This window comes from Engraulis encrasicolus, chromosome 7 (assembly GCF_034702125.1).
Source record: "Engraulis encrasicolus isolate BLACKSEA-1 chromosome 7, IST_EnEncr_1.0, whole genome shotgun sequence".
NCBI lineage: Eukaryota > Metazoa > Chordata > Actinopteri > Clupeiformes > Engraulidae > Engraulis > Engraulis encrasicolus.
The window spans coordinates 12,579,426-12,604,425 of record NC_085863.1 but is presented as its reverse complement, the minus strand read 5'-3'; the positions used below and the strand labels follow the sequence as shown (position 1 = coordinate 12,604,425).

Genomic DNA, 25,000 nt, shown 5'->3' with positions numbered 1-25,000 from the left:
GGCACTTCAGCAAGTGTATCAGCCTAATTAGTCACACCCAGTGATTGGATACTCTATTAGTCACAGCCAGTGATTGGATATTCCGTAGGGTTCACAAAAGAGTTTCCAATCACTGGGCGTGACTAATTAGGCTGATACACTAGGAAGTGCATTGTCCTAGGTTTTGAGAAGGGCCTTTCATGGAGCTCCTCAGACCACCCTGAATGACTCTGCTCCACACTGAAATCTGCTCCACACTGCCGCCCTGGTGTTAATCATCTGAAAGCGTCACCACTACTACTAATCCTCTCCTCCAACTGAAGGAAGCTACACCAAATTAACGCTCCTCACAGCCACCTCTGTGGCTCCTCCCCTCTGGTCCTCCCCAATGGTCAGGCTGGCTGGCCAGGTCTCTCACGGGGGTCTTCTCTCTGGGCTGTGTGGGGTTGTTTATTCTCTTGGGTAGGTTCAGGGTTTGTTTTATTTCTCTCTATCTCTGGCTTTGGGGATTCAGGGTTGAGGAAATGGGCCAAGAGACAATGGTTACTATGGTTGCTATGGTTACTATGGCTACTATGGTGATTATATGGAAGCTGTAGCCATACAATTGTGTCGCCACAATCAATTTTCACAAAAGCGAGGGAATCTACCGGATGCGTTTGCGGTCAATCCAAAATGCCGGCTCTGGATTTTTTTTCATCAGCATTTCCTCTTCCATTGGTCGTGGGTTAATCTGTTACACGAGCGAGACGAGAGAGGACCTCTTTACCTGTTTGTCCTCTGCTTTCTTTCTCTCTCTCCCTTTCTTTTTCTCCCTCTCTTTCTTACTCTCTCTCTCTCACACACAGACAACCTTCACCCTGCCTTTACCTCTCTGGCTGTGGTCACATGCACACAAAAAAGGGAGCTTCTTCCTGTCGGTTAAACCTATTGCTTCTTTCCTCTCCTGTCCTGTGAAATAAAATTACGCAACGCTAACCCCAGGTGTCCGCTTCTATTGTGTCATGGAAGTTATGAGTATGACGATGGTGTGATTTACTGAATCGTTTTATCGTTTTTAGCTGCAGCACAGTTTATTAGAAATATGGATATGACTGAAATTGATCATTTACCCCTTCACCCTGTTTTAATTTAAATCTTTTGGTCAAATCAACAAATCTATTTAAGTGCTGGTTTGTTTATTTTCCCAGTAATGGTGGGGTGGCGTCCGCGCCAATGTCTTATGCTGAGCGTATCGCTCGGTGCGTAATTCCATGAGCAGTTTAAGGAAAAGGAAGAAAGGAGTCGCGCACTGGAGATGAATGCAAAATCAAAAACTGTATTAAACAAAGCCGAACAAAGTAAACAAACGTTTCGGAAACGTTTGTCCCCTGTCTGTCTGTTTTATTTACTTTTTTCGGCTTTGTTTAATTCAGTTTTTGATTCTGCATTCAGCTCAAGTGTGCATCTCCTTTCTTCCTTTTCATTGTTTATTTTCCCGCCAAGTATTTCCTCGGACCAATCATTTAGTGAGAATGGCCGGCTCAATCGTTGCTAATGCCCTAGAAGCCATGCTGGTGCTAATCATGCCGTGTGGAAAGATCAGGAAGCGTGCTCAGCATCCTCTAATGCTGCACCACACTGGGAGCTTCACTTCGTCGATGAATAAACTCAAACTTTAAAAAGAAATGAATAAAGAAGCATCCATCAGATTTCTTTTTGAATTTTTAATCGTCTCACATTTTTGAGCTAATCATTCCCCCAGAACTCCACCAAATCAATTATGCGACTTTAAAGTGCTAGTTTGTTGTTTACCCCCTTACCCCCGTATTTCCCTGGACCAATCAGTTATTCCAGCCTCGGATCAATCAGTAATAATGGATAAAGAATAAGGAAGCGCGCATCAGATTTCTTTTTGACTGTTTAATGGCCTAATCTATCCTATGCTGCCCCATCCCCCCTCCCCAGGTGGTGAGCCAGCGCTTCCCCCAGAACAGCATCGGGGCGGTGGGCAGTGCCATGTTCCTGCGCTTCATCAACCCCGCCATCGTCTCCCCGTATGAGGCGGGCATCCTGGACAAGAAGCCGCAGCCGCGAGTGGAGAGGGGACTCAAACTCATGTCCAAGGTCAGACCGGGAGGGCATTTGTGTGCCTTTTATTTAGTTTCTTTGTTTCTTTTTCTGTCTCATTCTTGCTTTCTTTCTTTCTTTCTTTTTCTGTCTCTTTCTTTCTTTATTTCTTTCTGTCTTTCTTTCTGAAAAGGAGTGGCTGCAGCATATTGCAGCTTAATTTGTAAGTGTTTATTACGTTCAAACAGCTGACTAACTATGGAGAGGGGACTCAAACTCATGTCCAAGGTCAGATGGATGTCATTTGTGTGCCTTTTATTTAGTTTCTTTCTTTCTTGAAAGGAGTGGCTCCAGCACGTTGCAGCTTATTGTAAGTGTTTATTACGTTCAAACAGCTGACTAACGTTTCGGTGCTGCTACACCTTCTTCTTTGGACTCTGACGACACAGAGCTGTTAGTCAGCTGTTTGCATGTAAAAACACCCTTAAAAAAACTAAGCTGTAGTGTGTTCCAACCTCTACTTTGTGTTTTTGTTGGTCCTTGTCCACTAGATCAGTGGTTCCCAACCTTTTACTACTTTTACTTGCTTTGGGGACCCAACCACGCGAGCGCCCGCACGAGAGGGAGTCACAGGATATCCTCTGTTTCCTGCGAAAACTCATTTTAGTTATTTTATCCCTCAATTTGTCTTTCGTCAAATATAGAATAAATGTTTAATGTAGCACTTACATTTTGATGCTTCTATGCATATATTAGTTAAATGCTTTGCCATTTATTCAACATGGGCTATATATATTTAAAAGGAAACCCCTTAAATTCAAGAGGGCTCTGCGACCCCCTGTGGATCTTTGGCGACCCATTAGCTGGGTCCAGACCCATAGGTTGGGAAACACTGCACTAGATAACTGTGCTTTTGTTCCTCTTCCTCCACTAGATTCTGCAGAGTATTGCCAACCATGTTCTCTTCTTCCTCCACTAGATTCTGCAGAGTATTGCCAACCACGTGCTGTTCACCAAGGAGGAGCACATGAGGCCCTTTAACGACTTTGTCAAAAGCAATTTCGACGCTGCCAGGAAGTAAGTCCCTCGACTACTCTGTGTGATCTTTTCTCTTTCTTTTTTTTCCTGACAGCTTTTTTATTTTAGACGTATGTACTATGTACAGTACAACACAATGGAAGCAAAGCTTGTCTAGACTTACATTGTGGCCTAGATTTTATGGAAGCTTTAAGCCCTTTTCCCCTATGAGCTTTTCTACAAGAAAAAGTTGGCATATTGCATTTTTGCAGTTTATTTCCCGTACACTTTGTATCTGCTGGTGTTGTTGGTTATAATTATGTCCTCGACTTTAAGTCGCCTTGGTTAAAAAGCATCTGCAAATGCAATGCAATGCAATGTAATGTAATGTAATGTAATTGTTAGGTTTTTCTTGGACATTGCGTCCGACTGCCCGGCCAGTGACTCGGTCAACCACAGCCTCTCCTTCATCAGCGACGGAAACGTCCTCGCTCTGCACCGGCTGCTGTGGAACAACCAGGAGAAGATCGGACAGTACCTCTCCAGCAACAGGTCAGACGCACGCACGCACGCATGCACACACACACACACACACACACACACACACACACACACACACACACACACACACACACACACACACACACACACACACACACACACACACACACACACACACACACACACACACACACACACACACACACACACACACACACACACACACACACACGTGCACTTGGGCCTGCACGTACACACACACACGTGCACTTGGGCCTGCATGTGTACACACACACACACACACACACACACACACACAAATCAGGATTAGCCTGTACCTCTCCAGTTATAGGTAAGACCACATGCAGTGCTGTGCAAAAGTATTTTCCCCCTTTCTCATTTCTTAGCTTTTGTTGCATCTTTGTCACACTGAATCTTTTCAGATCAAGGAAATTGAAATGGTAGACAGAGATAACTCCTCAAGTCAACACAAAAAAATGCATTTTAATTGCGATTTTATTTAGTGAGGGGAAAAAAGCTATCTGTTCTTACATGACCTGACTTGCCTGTTCAAGAAACTGTGCTGTAGATGTCAGCTGAAGCTGTTGTCCTTGAGTTAGAGCGAGTTCCCTCCCAGACCTCCCAGGGCTGTAAAGCATGCGTGGCATAAAAAGCGCCCAGAACAGAATTGCAGCACCCATAAATCTGTTCCAAGTCCTGGGCCAGTACAGCTCCCCCAGAAGGGACCTTATCAGGGCTTCTCAAGGCGTCAAAAGGGCCCAGAACAGAACTGCAGTCCCCATAAATCAGAATAGAACTACAGTCCCCATAAATCTGTTCCAAGTAGGCCCTGCCATGGCCAACCGGTAGGGCACTTGTCCGCCATGCGGCCGACCCGGGTTCGATTCCCGGTCATCCCCTGGTCATTTTTGCCCACCCCTCCCCCTCTCTCTCCCCATTCGCTTCCTGTCTACTTCTCAAACTGTCCTGTCAAATGAAGTTGTAAAAGACCAAAACAAACAAAACAAATCTTTTAATCTGGTCAAGTCCTGGGCCATTACATCTCCCCCAGAAAAGTAGAGACCTTATCAGGGCTTCTTAGTGCCTCAATGTTTTGACCGACACCAGACTTTGTGAAGTGTTGTGTCGTGAAGAGCATTTAATAAAATGTTTTGTGGATGATGTTTGGCTTTTTTTTCTTTTCTTGCTTTACTATGTTCTCTTTTTATATCTATTAAATTACATTGAGGTGGCATTCCCCCCAGAAGCCGTATTTTGTATTGGTGATGACATATTTTATGAAATAGTAATATGCCACTGCTTTGAATTGTATTTGCACGGCAAGCGTGAAAATGCATTTTGTCACCCGAGCCAGCTCACAGGGGCACTTAGGGTGTTTATTTTCTCATTACTGTGTAGAGCGTATCACAAAATGAATGTCTGACTCTCTAAGTAGGTGTGAATATATTACCGTGTTGTGTTGTGTACCAGAGGTTCGCAGCCAACAAGAGAGACTAGTGCTGTTTATGTGGCCAAGATACAGCTTAAAGGGCTATGCCACTATTTTGGGGCTTAATACAGTTAAAATTGTTGGCTGGGGTTTATAAAGGTGGTTAAGTGTCTTATTTTTCATGTTAAGCGTTGTCTTGCTTTAAGACAAGTTAAAAGAAGGAGTATGTAGCTAAGCTAGAGAAAGGCAATGGATCACTGTAGCATGTAGCATGCTACACGGATGCATTGACTTTCACTAGCTTAGCAGCATGCTCCCTCTTTTACCTTGTCTTAAAACAAGACAACGGCTTACATGAAAAATAAGACACTTTACCATCTTGATAAACCCTGGCCAACGATTTTAACTGTATTAAGCCCCAAAATAGTGGCATAGCCCTTTAAGGGAGACATACAGACCTTAGTGCCGGAGTTGACCGCAGATAGTTATAAAGATGGACATTAGTTAAGGGGGGATGACCAAGAGACGGATGACCACCCTAGTTGTTTTACTGTCCCTCCTGTCCCCGGGGGAATGAAAGAAAGTGCTGCAAGCTTCAGCTTCAGCCGTCACTGTAAGTGATGTAGGCGTTATGGCAGATTGGCCAGCTAGGGACCCGTCTGCGGTGACAGAGCCAGATAGATAGCCCGTTTGGAGTTCATTTAAAAGCACTTGGGGGACTCTCGGCGCGTGAGAAACGAGATTTTTTTCCAGGCCTTATGAGACGGAGATTGAACTGTCTGGCTTCAGTCTTCAGCGTCATGACTAGAGAATATCAGACACCTTTTATCATGCTGCCTCCAAAGGAGTGCTGCAGGAGGCCCTGGGACACGTTACCGTGATTACCATGTAATACGTCCAGGGCTGATAGTATTCAGGCTCCATGCCTGATTTCAGGATTGACAGAATTTGCAAAAATGAAAACATTGATAATAATTCGTGAAAGTGTTACAGGTTCAGGGTTTTCTTCTACTTTCAGGCTTGAATAATGGTCCTACACAGGCTATTAAATGTTTGAATAATGTGTCAAAATAGGCCTACGTTACTTCACTATGCAGTATCTTGTCGTCGTCGTTCGAGCAGGGAAAAAAGTTCAGGCTCAGGACTTCACATCACAATTCTATATCATAGATGTATCTGTCAGCACTCATTTCTGGTCCTTTTTAATCTTGTCTACCTCAACTCTCAGAGTACGGTATGTTTTTTTGTCTAAACAGAATATGTTTTTTGCACATTGCCTTTTTATTGTTTCTTTAGTTTTCATTTTTCTGTGAGTGTTTTTCAATACTGCTTATTGTTCTTTTTTGTTGTTTTATTTCTTGGAGCATTTCCAAGGAATTAAATGAGAAAAAGAGAACAGTAAAGTCAAGTCAAGTCAAGTAGGTTTTATTGTCAATTTCTTTACATGCACTGGTCATACAAAGAATTTGAAATTACATTTCTTGCTTTCCCATACAGACATAGACTAATCTAGGTAAGGACATAGACAGTATAGACATAGACAGTACTTATACATGGACTTAAGACAGTATGGACATAGACAGTGCTCATACAGACATTTAAAGTGCAAGACTGGACAACAGAAGACTTGTAGAGGACATACATTAAGAGGTATTTGTTGTGCTTTTGTGCTTTTCCTAAAAAAAGTCCTTTATAGCGTTCTGACATGGTAATAGTAGCATTTTGAAGAAAATGAATATTAAAAAAAAAAAGGTCTGTCAAGTACACCAGCAGCTGTGTGTGTGTGTGTGTGTGTGTGTGTGTGTGTATGTGTGTGTATGTGTTTAGTGCAGGTAGAAGGTGCGGTGTGCGTCTTGTGTGTGTGTTCGTGTGTCTGTGTGTGTGTGTGTGTGTGTGTGTGTGTGTGTGTGTGTGTGTGTGTGTGTGTGTGTGTGTGTGTGTGTGTGTGTGTGTGTGTGCGTGTGCGTGTGTCAGTGTGTGTATGTTTGGGTTTAGTGCAGAAAGTGCAGTGTGCTTGTGTGTGTGTGTGTGTGTGTGTGTGTGTGTGTGTGTGTGTGTGTGTGTGTGTGTGTGTGTGTGTGTGTGTGTGTGTGTGTGTGTGTGTGTGTGTGTGTGCATGTCATGAGATGTGTGAACAAGATGGCCGCCGTGTGTCAGCAGCAGTGAGAGCAGCAGTAGTGCAAGTATAACAAATCAATCTTGGCACATATTTGTGACTTTTTTACTCAGCAAGACCTCAAGTTTTATATAAACATTCCTTTGTACGCATTTTGGAAGAAAGACCATTCCATTTGAAGCAAGAAGCTACCATCAGGCTGGATCCATGCTCCTAGCTAGTGGCTACAGCTAGCAGCCATTAGGCCGGATTCAGACTCCCTGCTAGTGGCTGCCACCAGGCCGGTTTCCCAGGCCCTAACTAGCAGTGACCACCAACTAACAACTGACTTTTGTCTGGCAGTCAACACCAGGACCTACCAGCATTTTTTGCTACTACCAGACAAGAGCTGGGCTACCAGCTAGCAGCTTCAACCAGGACATAAACAACAGAGGGCACAGTTCAACCTGACACTGGAAGACAACATGTCACCAAAAAAAGGGAAAAAATCAAAAGAAGAGGATTTGCAGTTGACAGCGAACACCTTGTCACCGAAAAGGGGAAGGAAAGGAAAGGATGAGGATTTTGTGACTTTATCCCAGGTGCGTGAAATGTTGGAACACCAAAGACTGTTTTATAAAGAGATGTTGGTACAACAGGAGCAGAACTTTAAGAGCTTTTTAACAATTGTGATGGACACAAATAACAAGAGATTAGATGGAATGGGGAGGGAAATAAGTGAATTGCGAGAGAGCCTCCACTACACACAAAAAGATGTGGATGAGCTGCTTGCTAAGGAGAAGACGACAACCACTAGACTTTCTGAAGTAGACTCTGATCTCTCTGTTGTTGCTAAGAACATCAGCTCATTCCTGCCTAAGTTGGACTACTTGGACATCCAGGTGAGGAAAAACAACATCATGATTGATGGGATCCCTGAGTCTGAGAAGGAGAACGGAGCTGAATCAGAAGAGAAAGTGAGACAGATCTTCGCTGAGAAGCTGAAACTATCAGGCATGGAGTTTGAACGTATACACAGGACTGGGAACTCAAATGGAGATCGAGTCAGGCCAATTGTTGCAAGATTTGTGAGTTATAAGGACAAAGTCAGAGTTATGGAATGCGCAAAAAACCTAAAGGGGACCAATGTCTACATCAATGAGGACTATCCAGAAGAGGTCCGCCAAAAACGCAAGGAACTCATACCAGCCATGAAAGCAGCACGAGAGAGGGGGGAAATTGCTTTTCTTCGCTATGATAAACTCATCATCCATCCTGCAGCTAAACCTGAAAAAAAAGGAGCTGGAAAAGGACATCCGGTTAAGTCTGGAGGCTTGCCGGGGGGCATTGAAGAAGCAGTTTGAGTACTCTTGAGTTATAGCGTGGTTGGACTGGGTTGGACATTTGCATCTGAATAGGGAAAATGGATAAAAACCTTTTAAAACTTCCTAACAAAGGCTTGGTATTTGCTCACATAAATGTGTGCAGTATAAGGAACAAAATTCAGGAATTGTATAGCCTAATACAGGCAAACAACATCCATATACTTGCAGTGACTGAGACTCATCTGGACTCTTTTATTCTTGATCCAGTGGTTGCATTAGATGGTTACTCTTTATTTAGAAATGATAGAGACAGGCATGGAGGGGGAGTGGCCATTTACGTACAAAATCATCTTCCTTCTAAAGTGTGTCAGGAATTTATGTGCAGCAATGTAGAAGCACTGTGGGTACAAATACATCTACTACACTTAAAACCTGTTTTAGTTGGTTGCTGTTACAGGCCTCCCAGCACAAATTCTCAGTATTTTAACGACATGTGTGACATGATTGACATGGTTGCTGACTCAAAGACTGAAATCTACCTGTTAGGTGATATGAATATTGACTGGCTAGATACTAATTGTTCTTTAAAAAAAAGGTTATCATCACTGGCTAATGCATGTAACCTGACACAAATTGTCACTGCTCCAACCAGAGTAGTCACTAATTCTGTGGGACATACTTCATCAACTTGTATAGATCATATGTATACCAGTTGCCCAGAGTTGTGTTCAAAGCCAATTTCTATTCCTGTAGGCTTCAGTGATCATAACATTATAGCTACAGCAAGAAAATTTAAGGTACCAAAGTCAGGTCCCAAAGTTATATACAAGAGATCATATAAAGGGTTCATTGAAGATAGATTTTTAGCTGATGTTGGAAGAATTGATTGGAAAGGTGTTTATGCAGCTGAGGATCCAGACATCTCTCTAAAAGAATTTATGAATGTTTTCATGAATATTGTGAATTTGCATACTCCCATGAAGAAATTTACAGTTAAGTCTAAAAGCGCCCCCTGGATTGATGAAGAGATTAAAGGGTTAATGAGTGAAAGGGATGAAGCTAAAAGAGTGTGGGTCACATCCTGCTCTGCCGAGGACAAGCTTACATTTTGCACACTGAGAAATAGAGTTACCAAGTTGAACAAAGCCAAGAAGAAGGAATACTACAAGCAGAGAATAAGTAATGCAAAACATGATGGTAAACAGCTTTGGAATACTTTAAATGAAATCATGGGTAGAAACAAAAATGGTTGTGCCCCTTTTGTAGAGGCCAATGGTGAATTTCTAACAAAGCCTGTAGATATTGCTAATCATTTTAACAACTTTTTTACAAGTAAAGTTCACACATTAAGGCAGAATATGCACTGCACAGATTCCAACACTTTTAACTTAATTACTAACGAAATTATGAAGAATAAGAAGTGTAGTTTTAAATTTCAATGTGTTGAAGAGGAGGAAGTCAAGAGACTGTTGGAGTCCCTACCTGCCTATGGTACAGCAGGCACTGACAACCTCGATAGCAAGATACTGAAGCTGGCTTCTAATCACATTTCAGGGCCCATATGTCATATATTAAATAGATGTGTTTTAACTGGAAGGTATCCTGGGCAGTGGAAGGAAGGTAAGATTATTCCACTGCCTAAGGACACCAGATCAACGTTCAGTGGACCTAACAGTCGCCCTATAAGTATACTACCTGTGCTGAGTAAAATTATGGAAAGGATAATTTATATTCAGATACAGAATTACTTTGATTTTAATAGATAAACCACCAAATACCAACATGCATATAGGAAAGGATATTCAACTTGCACTGCCCTAACTCAAATGACAGATGACTGGTTTAGGGAAATCGATAACTCTAAGGTAGTGGCTGCTGTTATGTTAGATTTCAGTGCTGCTTTTGATGTAATAGACCATGAGTTGTTGACTGGAAAGCTTATATCCTATGGCTTCACACAAAATGCCATTTCCCTGATTAGGAGCTATCTCTGTGCTAGAACACAAAGAGTTTGCTACAATGGCAGCTTATCTAATATCAATAACATAACTTGTGGTGTGCCTCAAGGAAGTTGTCTTGGACCATTACTCTACTCCATATTTACCAATGATTTGCCCTCTGTAGTAAAACATTCTACACTGGTAATGTATGCTGATGATTCAACAATGTATTGTGCTGCCAACTCTAGTGATGAACTTGGGGAGGTAATATCCAACGAATTGGAAAGGGTGTATGAATGGATTACTGTAAATAAGCTGGTCTTGAATATATCCAAAACTAAGAGTATTTTATTTGGGTCTAGACACAAACTGGCTACCAAGCCAAAGTTAGAATTATATGTGGCCAAAGAACCCATTGAACAAGTTGAAAAGCTGAAATTGCTGGGCATGGTCATTGACAACCATCTGTCTTGGTCACAGCATATAGATAGAATCATTCAAAAAATGGGCAGTGGTATTCACTATACTAGACAATGTTCACCATATGTGCCATTTAAAATCCAAGAGCAAGTCTGCAAATCTTTAATTTTATCTCATCTAGATTACTGCTCAGTGGTCTGGGCCTCAGCCTCAAAAAGGGAGCTGGCAAAACTACAAGTCGTTCAGAACAGAGCTGCCAGACTTGTCCTTGGATGTTCACCTAGAACTAGCATCCATAAGATGCACACTGCGCTGTCATGGCTCAGCGTGGAGAAGAGACTGGCCTTAAGAACAGCGACATGTCTTAATGAAGCAATAAAAACGCAGAGACCTGAGTCTTTGATCCAGCAAGTAGTGTTTTGTAACACGGCTCACAAATATGCCACCAGGAAAGCAGGCAAGGGTGACATTGTGCTACCAAATCCAAAAACGAATTCAATGAAAAGAACTGTGCTTTATAGAGCAATTAAGACATGGAACGAATTGCCATTGGATATCCGTGAAGACACGGGCAAAAAAACCTTTAAAAGGAAATTAAAAAGGTATCTTTTGAATGGTTGATATAGGTGTCATCTTAAGTTGTCAGGTCTGCTAGACTTGTTGCTGACCTTCTGAGATCTTCTTGTATTTTTTTTACTTGAATCTTTGAAAAACTCTTTTTTTTGCAAGGCGTGTTTATCTGTATTGTTATTAATCTGAAATGTGATGTGTTACATGTATTTGGAATAGGACCCCAGGAAGACTAGCGAACTGCTACGGCATAAGCTAATGGGGATCCTTTAATAAAATAAAATTAAATTAAATGTTTTGAGTTAGTGCAGGTTGAAAGTTCAGTCACAAGTATAGTAGTGCAGGTGGAATGTTCAGTCGCAGNTATGGTGGTGGNGGATGGGGGGGGGGGGGGGTGTCAGTGGCCTTGCTGGCTAGAGGCTGGCAGTGGAGGGAGAGTGGGTTGAGTGTTCAGCATCTTGATCGCTTGGTGCATTGTGCTGCTCGCCAGCCTGGTGGTACGGGAACGGAGGCGCCTGTACCTCTTTCCAGAGGGCAGGAGGCTGAACAGTTTGTGTGCAGGGTGGCTTGTGTCTTTGATGATCATCAGTGCTTTCCGGGTGAGGCGTGTGGTGTAAATGTCCTGCAGGGAGGGGAGTGGTACTCCAATGATCTTCTTCGCTGTGTTCACAACACGCTGGAGTGTCTTCCTGTTTTTCTCCGTGCAGCTTCCTCCCCACACTGTGATGCAGTTGGACACAACGCTCTCTATGGTTCCTCTGTAGAATGTTGTCATGATGGAGGGTGTAGCACTTGCCTTCTTTAGTTTGCGCAGGAAGTAGAGACGCTGATGGGCCTTCTTCGCCAGTGATGTAGTGTTGGTGGTCCAAGAGAGGTCGTCGCTGATGTGCACTCCAAGGAACTTGGTGCTGCTCACTCTCTCCACAGCATCGCCGTCGATGGTCAGTGGTGGCAGTTGTTTTTGGACCCTTTGGAAGTTGACAACAATCTCCTTGGTCTTGTTGACATTCAGCAGGAGGTTGTTGTCTTTGCACCATCTGGCCAGCAGGTCTACTTCTTCTCTGTAGTGAGTCTCATCGCCCTTGGTGATGAGGCCCACCAGTGTTGTATCATCCGCAAACTTCACTAGATGGTTAGTGCTGTGGGTCGTTGTGCAGTCGTGTGTCAGCAGCGTGAACAGCAGGGGGCTGAGAACACAACCTTGCGGAGCCCCCGTGCTCAGGGTCAGGGTGCTCGAGGTGTTGTTCCCTACCGTGTGCTGAGTTTTCTGAACTTTTAATGTTTCAAATCATATTTCTAACTGCATCCTCTCTCTCTGTACTGTCTGGCCTCCTCCACAGGGACCATAAGGCGGTGGGGCGGCGGCCGTTTGACAAGATGGCCACCCTGCTGGCCTACCTGGGCCCTCCGGAGCACAAGCCAGTGGCCGACACACACTGGTCCAGCCTCAACCTCACCAGCTCCAAGTTCGAGGAGTTCATGACCAGGTAGGCTTTGGCCACTGCTGGACAGATCTGCTGTGTGTGTGCGTGTGTGTGCGTGTGTGTGCGTGTGCGTGCGTGCGTGTGGGTGCGTGCGTGCGTGTGTGTGTGTGTGTGTGTGTGTGTGTGTGTGTGTGTGTGTGTGTGTGTGTGTGTGTGTGTGTGTGTGTGTGTGTGTGTGTGTGTGTGTGTGTGTGTGTGTGTGTGTGCTCGCACGTGTGTGTGTGTGTGTGTGTGCTCGCACGTGTGTGTGTGTGTGTGTGTGTGTGTGTGCGTGTGTGCGTGTGTGAGTGTGTGTGTGTGTGTGTGTGTGCGTGTGTGCGTGTGTGAGTGTGTGTGTTAGAATATCATGCCCAGGATGTAGAATAGAGGTCTGAGGCTTGTCCTGTCTGTCCCGTGTCCAGGCACCAGGTCCATGAGAAAGAGGAGTTCAAAGCGCTCAAGACCCTCAACATCTTCTACCAGGCTGGCACCTCCAAGAACGGGAACCCTGTCTTTTACTACATCACACGAAGGTAAGGACACACTTTTCTGTATGTTTTTTTTTTTTTTTTTTTAAATATGTTTTGTTGGTCTTTTAGACTCTATTGGTGACAGGGCAGTTTGAGAGAGAGACAGGAAACATTTGGGGGAGAGAGAGAGAAGGGGAACGGTTGGCAAAGGAATTGAACCTGGGTGGGCCGTGTAGCAGATGAGTGCCCTACCGTTAAGCCATGGTAGGGCCCCGTATAAGTGTTTCTAGAGTTTTCTATCGTCTTAAATCTAGGTCGTCAGTTGCACAAGAGGACAGATAAGAATAGTTATTTTTTGCCAAAAGGTCCAAGGTGTGATTTTTGAAAGCAAGTCGAGTGCCCTGGGAGTGTGAATAGACTTTCTTGTGGTGCAGTGGAGTGCAATAGTGTTAGTAGCAGTCATGAGTAAGCGGTTAGGGCGTCAGACTTATAACCCAAATGTTGCCAGTTCGACTCCTGACCCACCAGGTTGGTGGGGGGAGTAATTAACCAGTGCTGTCCCCCATCCTCCTCCATTGCTGAGGTGCCCTGATCATGGTACCGTCCCGCCTCACTGCTCCCTGGGGGCGCCATTGAGGAATGCCCCCTTGCACGGGTGAGGCATAAATGCAATTTCGTTGTCTGCAGTGTGCAGTGAACACTTGTGTCAAAAATACTGAATCAGAGCAAGATATCGCAAAACACGCCCACTCAATGCAAAAGCGTGTGCTCAAGTTGGGTCTACTAAGGGGGCGTTGTCCCGTACTTCTTCTCTTTTTGAGGTGTTTGCGCAAGACGTGCGCTACCGCCATCTACAGCGCTAAGGGGACTTCATTGATTCTCAACCAGGACTCCGAAGTTCTCCTAACTGAAGGTCTCCTAAAGGGGCGTTTACCCGACATAAAGTGGATACCGGAAAAGAAACAAAATGACGCTTCTTGTTAGATCCACTTTCTTTGCTTGTGTGCTGTGGAGTGCTGTGTCACAATGACAACGGGAGTTGGAGTTTCCCATTCAGGCTTTTACTTTCACACTTTTAGCTGAAGGGTGCCAGAGGAGATGAGGTTTGGCACGTCACAAATGTTGGTGGCATTACAGTACCCTCTTGTGGTTACAAAAGAAGCCCACATCATGTAGGGCAGGGGTGCCCAACCTTTTTTTTAATCGAGATCTACTTTTGAAGTTGATAATAATAATAATAATAATAATAATAATTGTATTTGTATAGCACTGTGTCATACAAGGCATGTAACTCAAAGTGCTTAACAAATGGGAAAAAGAAACATTGTTAGAGATAGATTTAAAAGGAGAGGTATAGAGGAGAGGCAGAAAAAGCAGGAAGGCAGAGGAAGAAGAGATAGACAGAGAATGTAGAGTCATAAGGTCAACGTAGGTTAGGACCAGGATTCTTAGATGTGTAAGGTCCATAGTGGCTGGGCCTATCATAAGTCATAGATAGTCACACAGAGATTGGGCGCTCAGGTGCGGCCCCTGGTGGCATCAGGGGTGAGGAAAAACTCCCTTTCGCTTGATTCATAGTTTGTAAGGGGGAAAAAAAAGCTCAGTGAGGTCTGAGAAAAAAGATGATGGTCTGCCGCGATCTATCAAGTCAAATTTAAGGATGCCAGTATGGAAATTTAAGATCACCATTTATTAATCACCATTATTATGAACAAAATGTTTTTTAGTAGGCTACTATGACCGTATCTTTTCAGTGTGGTTTTAAAGTGTGTTGAATAGCATATGTTTTGAATGCGATGCAGCACTGATAGTATGCAGACATAATTTCAGTCCTACAAAAGCCCTAAACAGCTAGAGAGAGAGAGAGAGAGAGAAAGAGAGAGAGAGAGAGAGAGAGAGAGAGAGAGAGAGAGAGAGACGCGTGGTAACCCATCGTTGCGCACGTGTTCTGTTACTCACCCGATGTTACATGTTTGCACACATGCCAACTTCAATACCCTCACGGCCACTTCCTAATGCTTTCCCCTCATTCTGTGTTACCCTGGGACCAATTATCTAACCAATACAGTACCAGCAGCTTGCTACATAGCCTACTTTTGAAAGACAGTATTTTCCCCGTCACATTACATGTCTCGCAATCGACTGCCACTCCACTTGAGATCGACTGGTAGCCCGCGATCGACTGGTTGGGCACCCCTGATGTAGGGACAAATATTACTTACTTACGCACAAAAAAGCTCCATGAGTAACTTTCCACGAACATTTTCAGATGTTCCAATACTGACTTAGCATGAAAAAGTGCACGTTTACTAAATTTCATGTGAAATTGGACATACCACATGAATCAGCATGAACACCAGGGCCCGGGACGAAGTCATTTGAAAGGGGCCCCCGCTCCAATACATACAATGTAAAGAGGACTCAATTTTGGGCCTCCTCTCAACCTGGGCCCGGGACAATTGACCCCTTCGTCACCCCCCACCCCGTTGGCTTCCCTGGTTATGGCACCCGGAAGCGGAATATTAGCTCTGAGAATAAGTACTTGTGGTTACAAGAAAGCCCTCTTCATTTAGAAGCAAACGTCACGGTAGAGATTCTTTAAGTATATAGAGATATGCCAATGTAGTAGGTTGCTATGGGCACCTAACATGACCAGGTTCCGGTCTGCCTAAAGGGGCGTGTCATAATGCTCCTAGCATTGAATACAACAGTCCTTAGGTCTGCCTAAAGGGATTCCCCCTTACAATTGTAGAACCCGGAAACAATGGGCCAATGGAACCTCTCTCTTATCTACTCTCTCTAATGTAACCGTATGTGCTGTGCTGCAGATTCCCCCCCTCCCCCTTACAATTGTAGAACCTGGAAACAGTGGGCCAATGGAACATCTCTCTCTCTACTCTCTCTGGTCACGGCATCCTGAAGCTGAACACTAGCTTTGAGAAACAGTACTTGCACTCAGCCCCAGAGAGGCAGAAAACCTTGCTTCTTACACCTTTCATGCAGATCCTCTGTTATAACCTTATTGTCACCAAAATGATAACGACCAAGTCTTAAAGGGACAGTTTGGCCAATTTCAACATGCAGTTGTATTGCTCACGCTACCCTTGACTTGTCAGTACCTGGTGATGCCACATTTTTTGGCTCAGCCCTTTCCGAGATATGAGCAATTCTAATGGGGGCAGCGTTTGTTTACATTTTTAAAAAATGAAACATAGGCCAACTCCAAATATTTTCCCAAAAGGTACTGCTGTTTGCTAGTTGTCTGCTGATGTTTTATAACCTTTTGGATGTTTTTGGGAATAAATAAAAATGTTTTTTTGAAATGTAAACAAAGAGCTGCCCCCATTACAATGACCAGGATCTCAGAAACGGCTGAAGAAGAAGAAAAAAAAATCTCAGGCACTGACAAGTCCAGGGTAGTGTGAGCAGTACAACTGTATGTTGAAATTGGCCAAACTGTCCCTTTAATTTTTTACCCAAGACCCATGGTAATGTCATAGCAATGTTCTTATGATGTAGTTAAGCTTTTTCAGCCAATAACGAATAGGATCGGCGGCGATCTGACTGTGTGTTTACAGTGTACCTCTGTAATGTAAGGGCACATGTTAGGGCTGCACGATTATGGAAAAAATCATAATCACGATTATTAATCACGATTATTGATTTATGCAGATTTTTTTGAAAATTATAACAAGATGAAATATAACCAATAATGAATTACATACGGGATGAGCAAAATAAAATGAATTGTAATAATTATGTAAAGGCAATAGCATGAAACTTAAGTGGACAGATTTCTGGCCAGAAACACCAGCCTGTCAGTATGTTCTGGCTTCAAGGACGCTCTCAAAAGTAGGTCACTATTGCCACGATTAAATCACGATTAAAATCATGAGTTCGATTTCACTATCTTATCACGATTTTGATTATTTTTCGATTAATTGTGCAGCCCTAGCACATGTAGAAATAAGATGTGTACTCACGTGTGTGCGTGCATGTGTGTATACGTGTGTGCGTGTGTGCATGTGTGCGTGCGTGTATGTGTGTTTGTGTGAGTGTTTGTGTGTGTGTGTGTGTACGCTTGTGCATACACGTGTCTCATTAGTCCCCTGAAGCTGGAGTGGAGACTGATTAGTATTCTGGAAGTCATCCTTGTCAGTCATTTGATAAGCTGCTACATTTTAATGGGTACCAAAGCATACCAGCTTGATTGTTGCTCAAAAAGACACAAGCTGAGTGAGGACAACTGTACATTTGGCAGCTCTGACCCCACCCACTGTCGTCAAGGCTGTTGCTAGGGGAAGATTCTAGAATCTAGAAGATTCTCTCCTCTGCAATGGCTGAGTCATATCAGGAGTTATATGAGGGGAAGGCAGTGAACTCACATTTAGTACAGAATTATGTTTATATATTATTTAACAGTGGCTCTCAACCTTTTTTAAACAAACGCCCCCTTGACCTTGTCATAAGCATCCCAACGTCCCCTTGACCTCATCACAAGCCTGCCAATGCTCCCCTTTGTGTTGCAAAACATAATAGACTAATGCCCCCCAATGGTAACTAAGCCCCGCCCCTACTCAGTTGTGTCCTTCTCAACGTCCCCCCTAGGGCTCCCCAACGACCCCTGGGGGGCTGCAGCGTCCCCATTGAGAAACACTATATTATAACAATCTGAGAGTAATGGGTGAGAGTCATGCATTCATGATTACTAAGCAGAGTGTAATCTTGGTTGTGCGTTGGAGGCGTCTTTTTTATTAATTTTTAAAGTAATGACATCATCATATCGTACATGTCCTCATTCATGTCTCAGATCTTCGTGGAAATCAGAAAGTCGAGAGGAGTGTTCACGAGAATGTGAAAGAGGCTTTAATGACACAGTCAGTCGTGTACCTGAAAGAGAATCACACACACATTGTTATGTAATCCACACACATTAGTATTCTGTTAGTCCGGGTTAGTGTTTGCATGACTTGGGTGTTAAGAGTGATTCTCTCTTAACTCTGAATTCTTCTGCACAGAGTCAAGTATTGTGCTTTTCACTTGACGGCGAATTATTTTGCTGTAAACAGAAACTCGAATGTATCGTCATTATATTCCACGTATGGCGAGTGAGTGGGTTACCCAGTAGCCTGTTAGAGAGGTATTATATAGTCTCAGTCTATTGTCAACAGCGTATATTTCCAGATGATTCTCCTCTGAGCGCCTCTGGGCCTCTAGGTAACGTGTGATGATGTAGTATGGTAGATGGCGGCAGGGAGAAGCTTTTAGCCTGGTCCTGATTGCGACGTCTAAAGCGCCATCACAAATCCAATCTGAAGAAAAAAACTGCCGCCAACACGCTCGACAACAGCAACAGCCACAACGCTCGGTCCGGCCGGTTGCCATAGCTACGAGGTTTCTCCTGACTCCCGCCTTTCTGGACGCTGCGTGTTCGTAGCGTGGGGCTCTTGCGCGTGGTGGTGGTCAGGGTGTCCTCGGTGGTGTCCTCGTCATGGTAACTGCTGGCGGTGAAGTACTTCTGCGTTGTGTACGTCTCGTCCGGCGTGGATAGACTCTCGGGCGCCGAGGTGACGTAGAACCCTCCGGGCGGCCAGCGGCTCTCGTAGTCCTGTGTGCTGCTGGCGTCCACGTCCAGCGAGTTGTCCGGCCTGTGCATCTCCAGCAACACCGACTCGGGCCAGTAGCCCCCGGTCACGGCTCGCATGGGTGGGACCCCGGGTCTGTTGTGGTGCCGGTGCCGGTGGCCCGGCCCGCGCCTGGGTCCAAGCTCGTAGTCGTTTTCCGGCTCGGAGTCAGAGTCGTTGTCGTTGTCGTCGTGGTCGTCGTCGTCATCGCGGCGAGGCGGCTGCGGGGGCATGGTGTAGGAGGCGTAGTGCCATCCCCTCGTGGTCGCCAGGTGCGTCTCGCCGCAGGTGTGCCAGGTGTGGCAGGGGCAGCCCAGCACGCTGGCGTGCGTCCGCCGCAGCCAGGACAGCAGGTAGGTGATGTTGCGCGGCTCGTCGCAGGCCCAGGGGTTGTCGCCCAGCGTGATGAGGCGCAGCGTGGCCAGGCGGTCCAGGGCGCCGTGCGTCAGCGTGGTGAAGCGGTTGGAGTGCAGGTAGAGGCGCGAGAGACGCGACAGCTGGTCCAGCGACCGGGGCAGCACCTGAATGGTGAAATACAATAACAGCAAGAATCAGAATCCGCTTTGTTCACTATTGGCTCACATACTGAATAGCCTGATTATCATCAACTTTCAAATCTTTTCGACAGTTGGTCTGACCAAGAGTATAACAATTAACATTTCCCCAACGGCATGGCTGACCCGCCTCCCTTGGTGTGCTACTGCTTGACTAGTGTCCAACAAAGTAGGTGGAGTTACTGATTTTTCTGGAGATCAGAAACGATATTGACATTGATCTTGGCTTGACTAGAAGCAACGCCAAAGGTGTTGCGTCACTAGGAGGGCACGGCCTGGCTAAGTGGCTTACACGCTCAAGTAATTTGACTGTGGCAGACTCCTTGCTGATTCCAGATGTTAGAATGTAGATTGCAGATTCCTAGCCTGGTCCTGACCATCCCATACTACCATTTCATTTCGTATTCATTCTCAACAACAAAATAGCACAGGCGTTTTAAACAGTTTCCAGACATACGGAGCCAATTCTCTTGGCGGAAGTACGTAGGATGGTGCGCAAGGCTAGCAGATTCCTGGAAGAATCCAAGATTTGTATCTCTCTACCCATATCCATTATGTAACAGTAAGTTACATATTGTACGTACGTAACATATAGTAAGTGGTATTATACAATACATTATAGTACAGTATACAGTATATACAGTAAAAATTCAGTATACAGTTGAAGCAGTGTGGCTCGTGAACAGTGAACAGTAGGACCGTGGATATCCTCACCTGCACCAAGGTGTTGTGGGACAGGTTGACGATCTCCGCGTTTCTCGGAATGTTGGTGGGCACGGTCCAGAAGCGGTTGCGGCTCAGGTCGAGCGTCCGCAAGCTCGGCATGGTGTTGTTGATGAAGACCACGCGCTCCAGCTTGTTGCCGGACAGGTCGAGCAGCCGCAGGTTCCAGTGGTACGCCGTGTCGTTCTTGTGCAGCGTGCGCAGGCGGTTTCCGGCGGCGTGCAGCTCCCAGAGCGAGCGCGGCAGCTCGGAGGGCAGGCGGCTCAGCCGGTTGTGCGACAGGTCCAGGCTGCGCAGGTGCGTGAAGGGGCTGAGCGCGTGGTCCAGGTCGGACAGGCGGTTGTGCGACAGGTTGAGGGCGTGGATGTTGTGCTGCAGGCCGTGGGGGAGCGAGCGCAGGCCGCGCCACGAGCAGTCGACCTCGCGGTGGCTGTCGCTGCACGAGCAGCTCGCCGGGCACACGGCCAGCGCCCGAGGCGATGCCAGGAGCACGGGCAGCAGGAGGGCGAGGAGGCCCAGCTCCCTGGACCAGGGTGGCACCATCAGGAGGACACACCTGCAGACAGGCCACACAAACACAGAAGCACAGGGCACAGGTGGTGACTACAGGCCTCCAAACAGAGAGTCACAGGGCACAGGTGAGGACAACAGTACAGGTGTGCATTGAGACGGTGGCACCATCATGACACAAACAGAGTGGTGACTACAGGGCACACAAACACAGAGGCACAGGGTACAGGTGTTGACTACTACAATACAGGTGTGCATTGAGATGAATGTAGCAGTATCTCCAGTCAGAAACCGTGTCAGTCAAAAATAACTCCTAATCTTTTAATGTATTTACTGGAGTATCAAATGGCACAGAAGGTGATGATGATGAGGATGAAAACCTGATTGCCAGAGCCATTAGTATACAATACATTGTAGGTGTACATCCAAGAACAGAAGAACATAGCATCATCTCAAACTAGAGATGCACCGGATCCTGGATCCTTAGGATCCTGCCGGATACCGGATCCACTGCTTAAGATCCTGCCGGATCCGGAACCGGATACCGGATCCTACAAAAGGGTTGAAACATAGCCAACTCGCACACGTGTGTCCTTTTTAATTATGTTGACGCAAACTATTTTTAAGACTCATTGGCTTACTGCCACACTGCCTTCAACGGCCGCTTCCAAAGGGCTTTCACTCCATGCAGCGATTGGGGTTGTGAAAGACTGACTGAAAAGCCTAGGCTACGTTAAAAGTAGAGATCCTGATTTTTAGGTAACTGCCGGATACCGGATCCACTGCTTAAGATCTTGCCGGATCCGGATAGTCTGAAAAACCCTATTATCCTGCTGGATCCGGAACCGGATCTTGGATCCTGTACATCTCTAGTTCAAACATAATTGAGAGGATCAGTCAGCAAGCAAGACTTCCTCACGACCCGTAATGTTTTTGGGGCATCTCTAGAGATCAGCTAATCAGTGCCTGTGGTACTGCTGTGCCTCTGAAAGCATGGTGGAGGTGGAGGATATTACATTTCAATCATCTTAAATGTGATCAGGGTGCAGTTGATGATGGGGTCTGGACGGCTAAGGAAACAAGCCCAGTGCCAGGAGTGTAAAGTCTGCTTCTGACTCTAGGACAGAGTACATTAGATTATGGCAGCTCCAATATGATCATCATGCACTTGGTCTGTCGGGTAGACTTTTCCATAGCCCTTCAATGTTGTTAGGCACTTCCTCAGGACAGATCTGTTTGTGGAGGCAAAATGTAATTTTTGCAACATTGTTGCACGCATCTGCTGAATTGAATCTTTTACTACTGACTCAATAATTAGAAACATTTGGAAACTTCTGGAACGTGGAATGCTCACACTACAGTACGGTACAGAATGCAGGGTTTTTTATGTATGTAAGGATGACTCCAACTGAAGTCTTCCCATATTAACAACCCGTTTACATTAGTGCTTATTTTAAGCATTTAGAATTTAGAAAGTTTTGGCGCAGCGTGCTAAGCCCCCCACATTTGGACTTGCATGCCCATGGGTACCCCGGTTCGAGTCCGGCCCGGGGTCATTTCCCGGCCCTGACCCATCTCTCTCTCTCCCAATAATGTCCTGTCTACTCTCATACTGTCCTGTAATAATAAAGGCCAAAATCCCCCCCAAAAAAAACTTTTAAAAAAAGAAAGTTCTGGAAAGTATGTTGCTAGCAGCACTCGTACTGCAACGCCCGCTGGGCTCTTTTGTCCCTGATCTTAGAGGAGAGAATGTATGTGTAACTACCGATTGTGGTATAGTGTGACATCAGAAAAGACATCAATACTCGATAACAGCATGCAGTTCCTCGATAATGATATTTAAACGATATTTAGAAATATAGCCAAGTGTTTTTCTTCTCACTGATTTGACGGACTGTGTGGGGGGCGCAGCTTTGGTCGTGGCGGGCTTCTCGTGCATTTGTTGACATTCAGCTAGTGATTGGACAGCACAGAAAATGTTTGACTTCTTATCGATAATTAAGACATTTTCGCGATACGCATATCGCCACTCTTGATATGGCGATTTCAATACATTTTTGATATATTGTGCAGCCCTACTGTGAATGTAGTGTGTGTAGCTGAGGTTAACATTAATCCGTGTGGGGTATAGGGTGTATATGGGTGCTGCGTCCCAGTGGGGTCCCGCATATAAATCACACAGTGCTGATTAGCCCGGGAGGGAGGGAGGCAGCAGCAATTTGTGCTGAGGGTCCCACCCTTGCTTATCCTCTCTCCTCGTGAAGCTGCAGCAGCAGTGCATGCAGAGAGAGAGTTAGAGGGAGAGAGTTAGAGAGAGAGAAGAGTCAGTTAGAGAGAGAGAGAGAGTTAGAGACAGAAGAGTCAGTGTGAGAGAGAGTCAGTGAGAGAGAGAGAGAGAGAGAGAGAGAGAGAGAGAAAGAGAAAGTTAGAGAGAGAGAGAGAGAGAAAGTTAGAGAGAGAGAGTAAAAATGGTGTTAAGCACAGGTTAGTATGGCAGCATGTGTTTGCATGAGGCCAGCTAGCGTCAGTCTGTAACCTTTGACCCGGCCACCCCAGGTATGCCTACTAGAGGGGCATGCCATGACACAGGTCACGCCTCCACGTCTCCCTCAACAGGAGCGATACACCTTGATTCATGGAAGAGAGAGAAAAGAGGAGAGGAGTAGAAGCATACAAAAGGAGAGAGAGAGAGACAGAGAGAGAGACAGAGAGAGAGACAGAGAGAGAGACAGAGAGAGAGACAGAGAGACACAGAGAGAGACACAGAGAGAGACACAGAGAGAGACAGAGAGAGAGACAGAGAGAGAGACACAGAGAGAGACACAGAGAGAGACAGAGAGAAAGAGGTGTACAATATGAAGAGAGAGAGAAATGGCAGCCAGAGAGATGGATGGAGAAAGAGGGTCGGTATGAAGTATGAGTGAAAGAGAGGAGAGTGGAAGAGAGGAGAGGGGGAGAGAAGAGACGGGAAGAGAGGAGAGGGGGATAGAGGAGACGGGAAGAGAGGAGAGGGGGATAGAGGAGAGGGGGAGAGGCAGCTGCTGTTGCTGGCTTGATCTCACAGCTGATCTGACAGGGAGGGAGCCGCTGCTACTGCTACTGCTCCTACTGCTGCTACTGCTACTGCTGCTGCTGCTGCTGCAGCACTTCACTGCAGACACCTTACCCCAGGCATGTGAATGCGCCTCGTAAGAGGAGAGTGTGAGAGAGAGTGCATGAATACGCAAAGCAGGCAAACTTCAAACGTGTGCATGTGGGTGTGTGTGTGTGTGTATCTATGTGTGTGTGTATGTGTGTGTGTGTGTGTGTGTGTGTGTTTATTGATCCCGTGCCCATTAAAGGGGTATTTAAAAATGTGCGAGATAATTGCCTCCGAGAGTTCGAGTCCCCACGGTCCCCCTCTCTCTCTCTCTCTCGCTCGCGGTCTCTCGTAGCGGCCGGATACAGACATGATCCATCAAGGACAGGCAGCTATCGATCTCCGTGTCTGCATCGCGTCACCCCGAGCGTCGCTCTGCTAAATGCTAAGCCAAAGTGACCAGGGGAAAAGCCGGCTGGAAAGATGAAACAAGCACTCTGTCTCAATGAGTCGGAAAAGGGCATGCAGAGAGAGAGAGAGAGAGAGAGAGAGAGAGAGAGAGAGAGAGAGAGAGAGAGAGAGAAAATAAGGGAGAAAATGGGAATGAGAGAGAGTGAGAGATTGAGAGGAATGACCGAGAACGATAGAGATGCTGAAAGAGGCAGAGACGGGGAGAGTGGTACTAGGACAACGAGCGAGAGAGAAAGAGAAAGAGAGAGGGATTTAAGGGAGAGAGAGAGATGAAGAGAAAGATAAAGAGAGAGAGGAAACATGCATTCCAGGTTTAAAGAGGAACTGCAGCATTTCCTGTACAGTACTTAGTCAGCATTTGGCATGGTGGGGTTTTGATCCCGTATGTCCGATATGCATACTGAGGATGCATTCACATGAGCTCTGCTGTGCAAGGCGCCAATGAACATGTGTTTCATCGCATGCCCATGTGTCGGAGTGTGTTTGATGTGTGTGTGTGTGTGTGTGGGTGTGTGCCCGCCGCGTGTATGTGTGAAGCCTACAGTACCACTCACCTCGTTCCAGCTTTTCCATTCATTCATCCTTTCATCATTTCACCCACCCATCCATCCATCCATTCATCCTTTCATTCCTGTGCTCTATTGTTCTTGTCCTCCTTCGAGTCGCTGACCACTCACCTTCCCTTCCCCATCATTTCACAGTCATTTCCTCCTGTCCTCCCTCGCTCCGACGCGCCGCTCGTCCCTCGTGGCTGTCCTTT

The 25,000-nt window shown here is 45.7% G+C and overlaps 2 protein-coding genes across 2 annotated transcripts in view; one reads left to right on the top strand and one right to left on the bottom strand.

Annotated features, from left to right (window-relative positions):
• Window positions 1–25,000, top strand: part of nf1b (neurofibromin 1b) — a 193,838-nt gene that overhangs the window by 90,346 nt on the left and 78,492 nt on the right. Inside the window, exons 33-37 of the mRNA XM_063202868.1 lie at window positions 1,927–2,085; window positions 3,008–3,105; window positions 3,451–3,597; window positions 12,687–12,833; window positions 13,232–13,342. Coding sequence (XP_063058938.1) covers window positions 1,927–2,085; window positions 3,008–3,105; window positions 3,451–3,597; window positions 12,687–12,833; window positions 13,232–13,342 — 662 coding nt within the window. The remainder of the gene's footprint in view (window positions 1–1,926; window positions 2,086–3,007; window positions 3,106–3,450; window positions 3,598–12,686; window positions 12,834–13,231; window positions 13,343–25,000) is intronic.
• LOC134453271 (oligodendrocyte-myelin glycoprotein-like) lies at window positions 18,579–20,810 on the bottom strand. The gene is made up of 2 exons (XM_063204145.1): window positions 20,172–20,810; window positions 18,579–19,424 (listed from the first exon to the last, which is right to left on the bottom strand). The coding sequence occupies exons 1-2, from the start codon at window positions 20,721–20,723 to the stop codon at window positions 18,579–18,581; spliced, it is 1,398 nt and encodes a 465-aa protein (XP_063060215.1). The 5' UTR covers window positions 20,724–20,810.

Excerpts from the sequence above, each read along its gene's own strand:
- LOC134453271 (XM_063204145.1), bottom strand. The coding sequence starts at position 20,723 with ATGGTGCCACCCTGGTCCAGGGAGCTGGGCCTCCTCGCCCTCCTGCTG. Across the intron at positions 19,425-20,171 it reads CCCACAACACCTTGGTGCAG|GTGCTGCCCCGGTCGCTGGA; the intron begins GTGAGGATATCC and ends TTCACCATTCAG.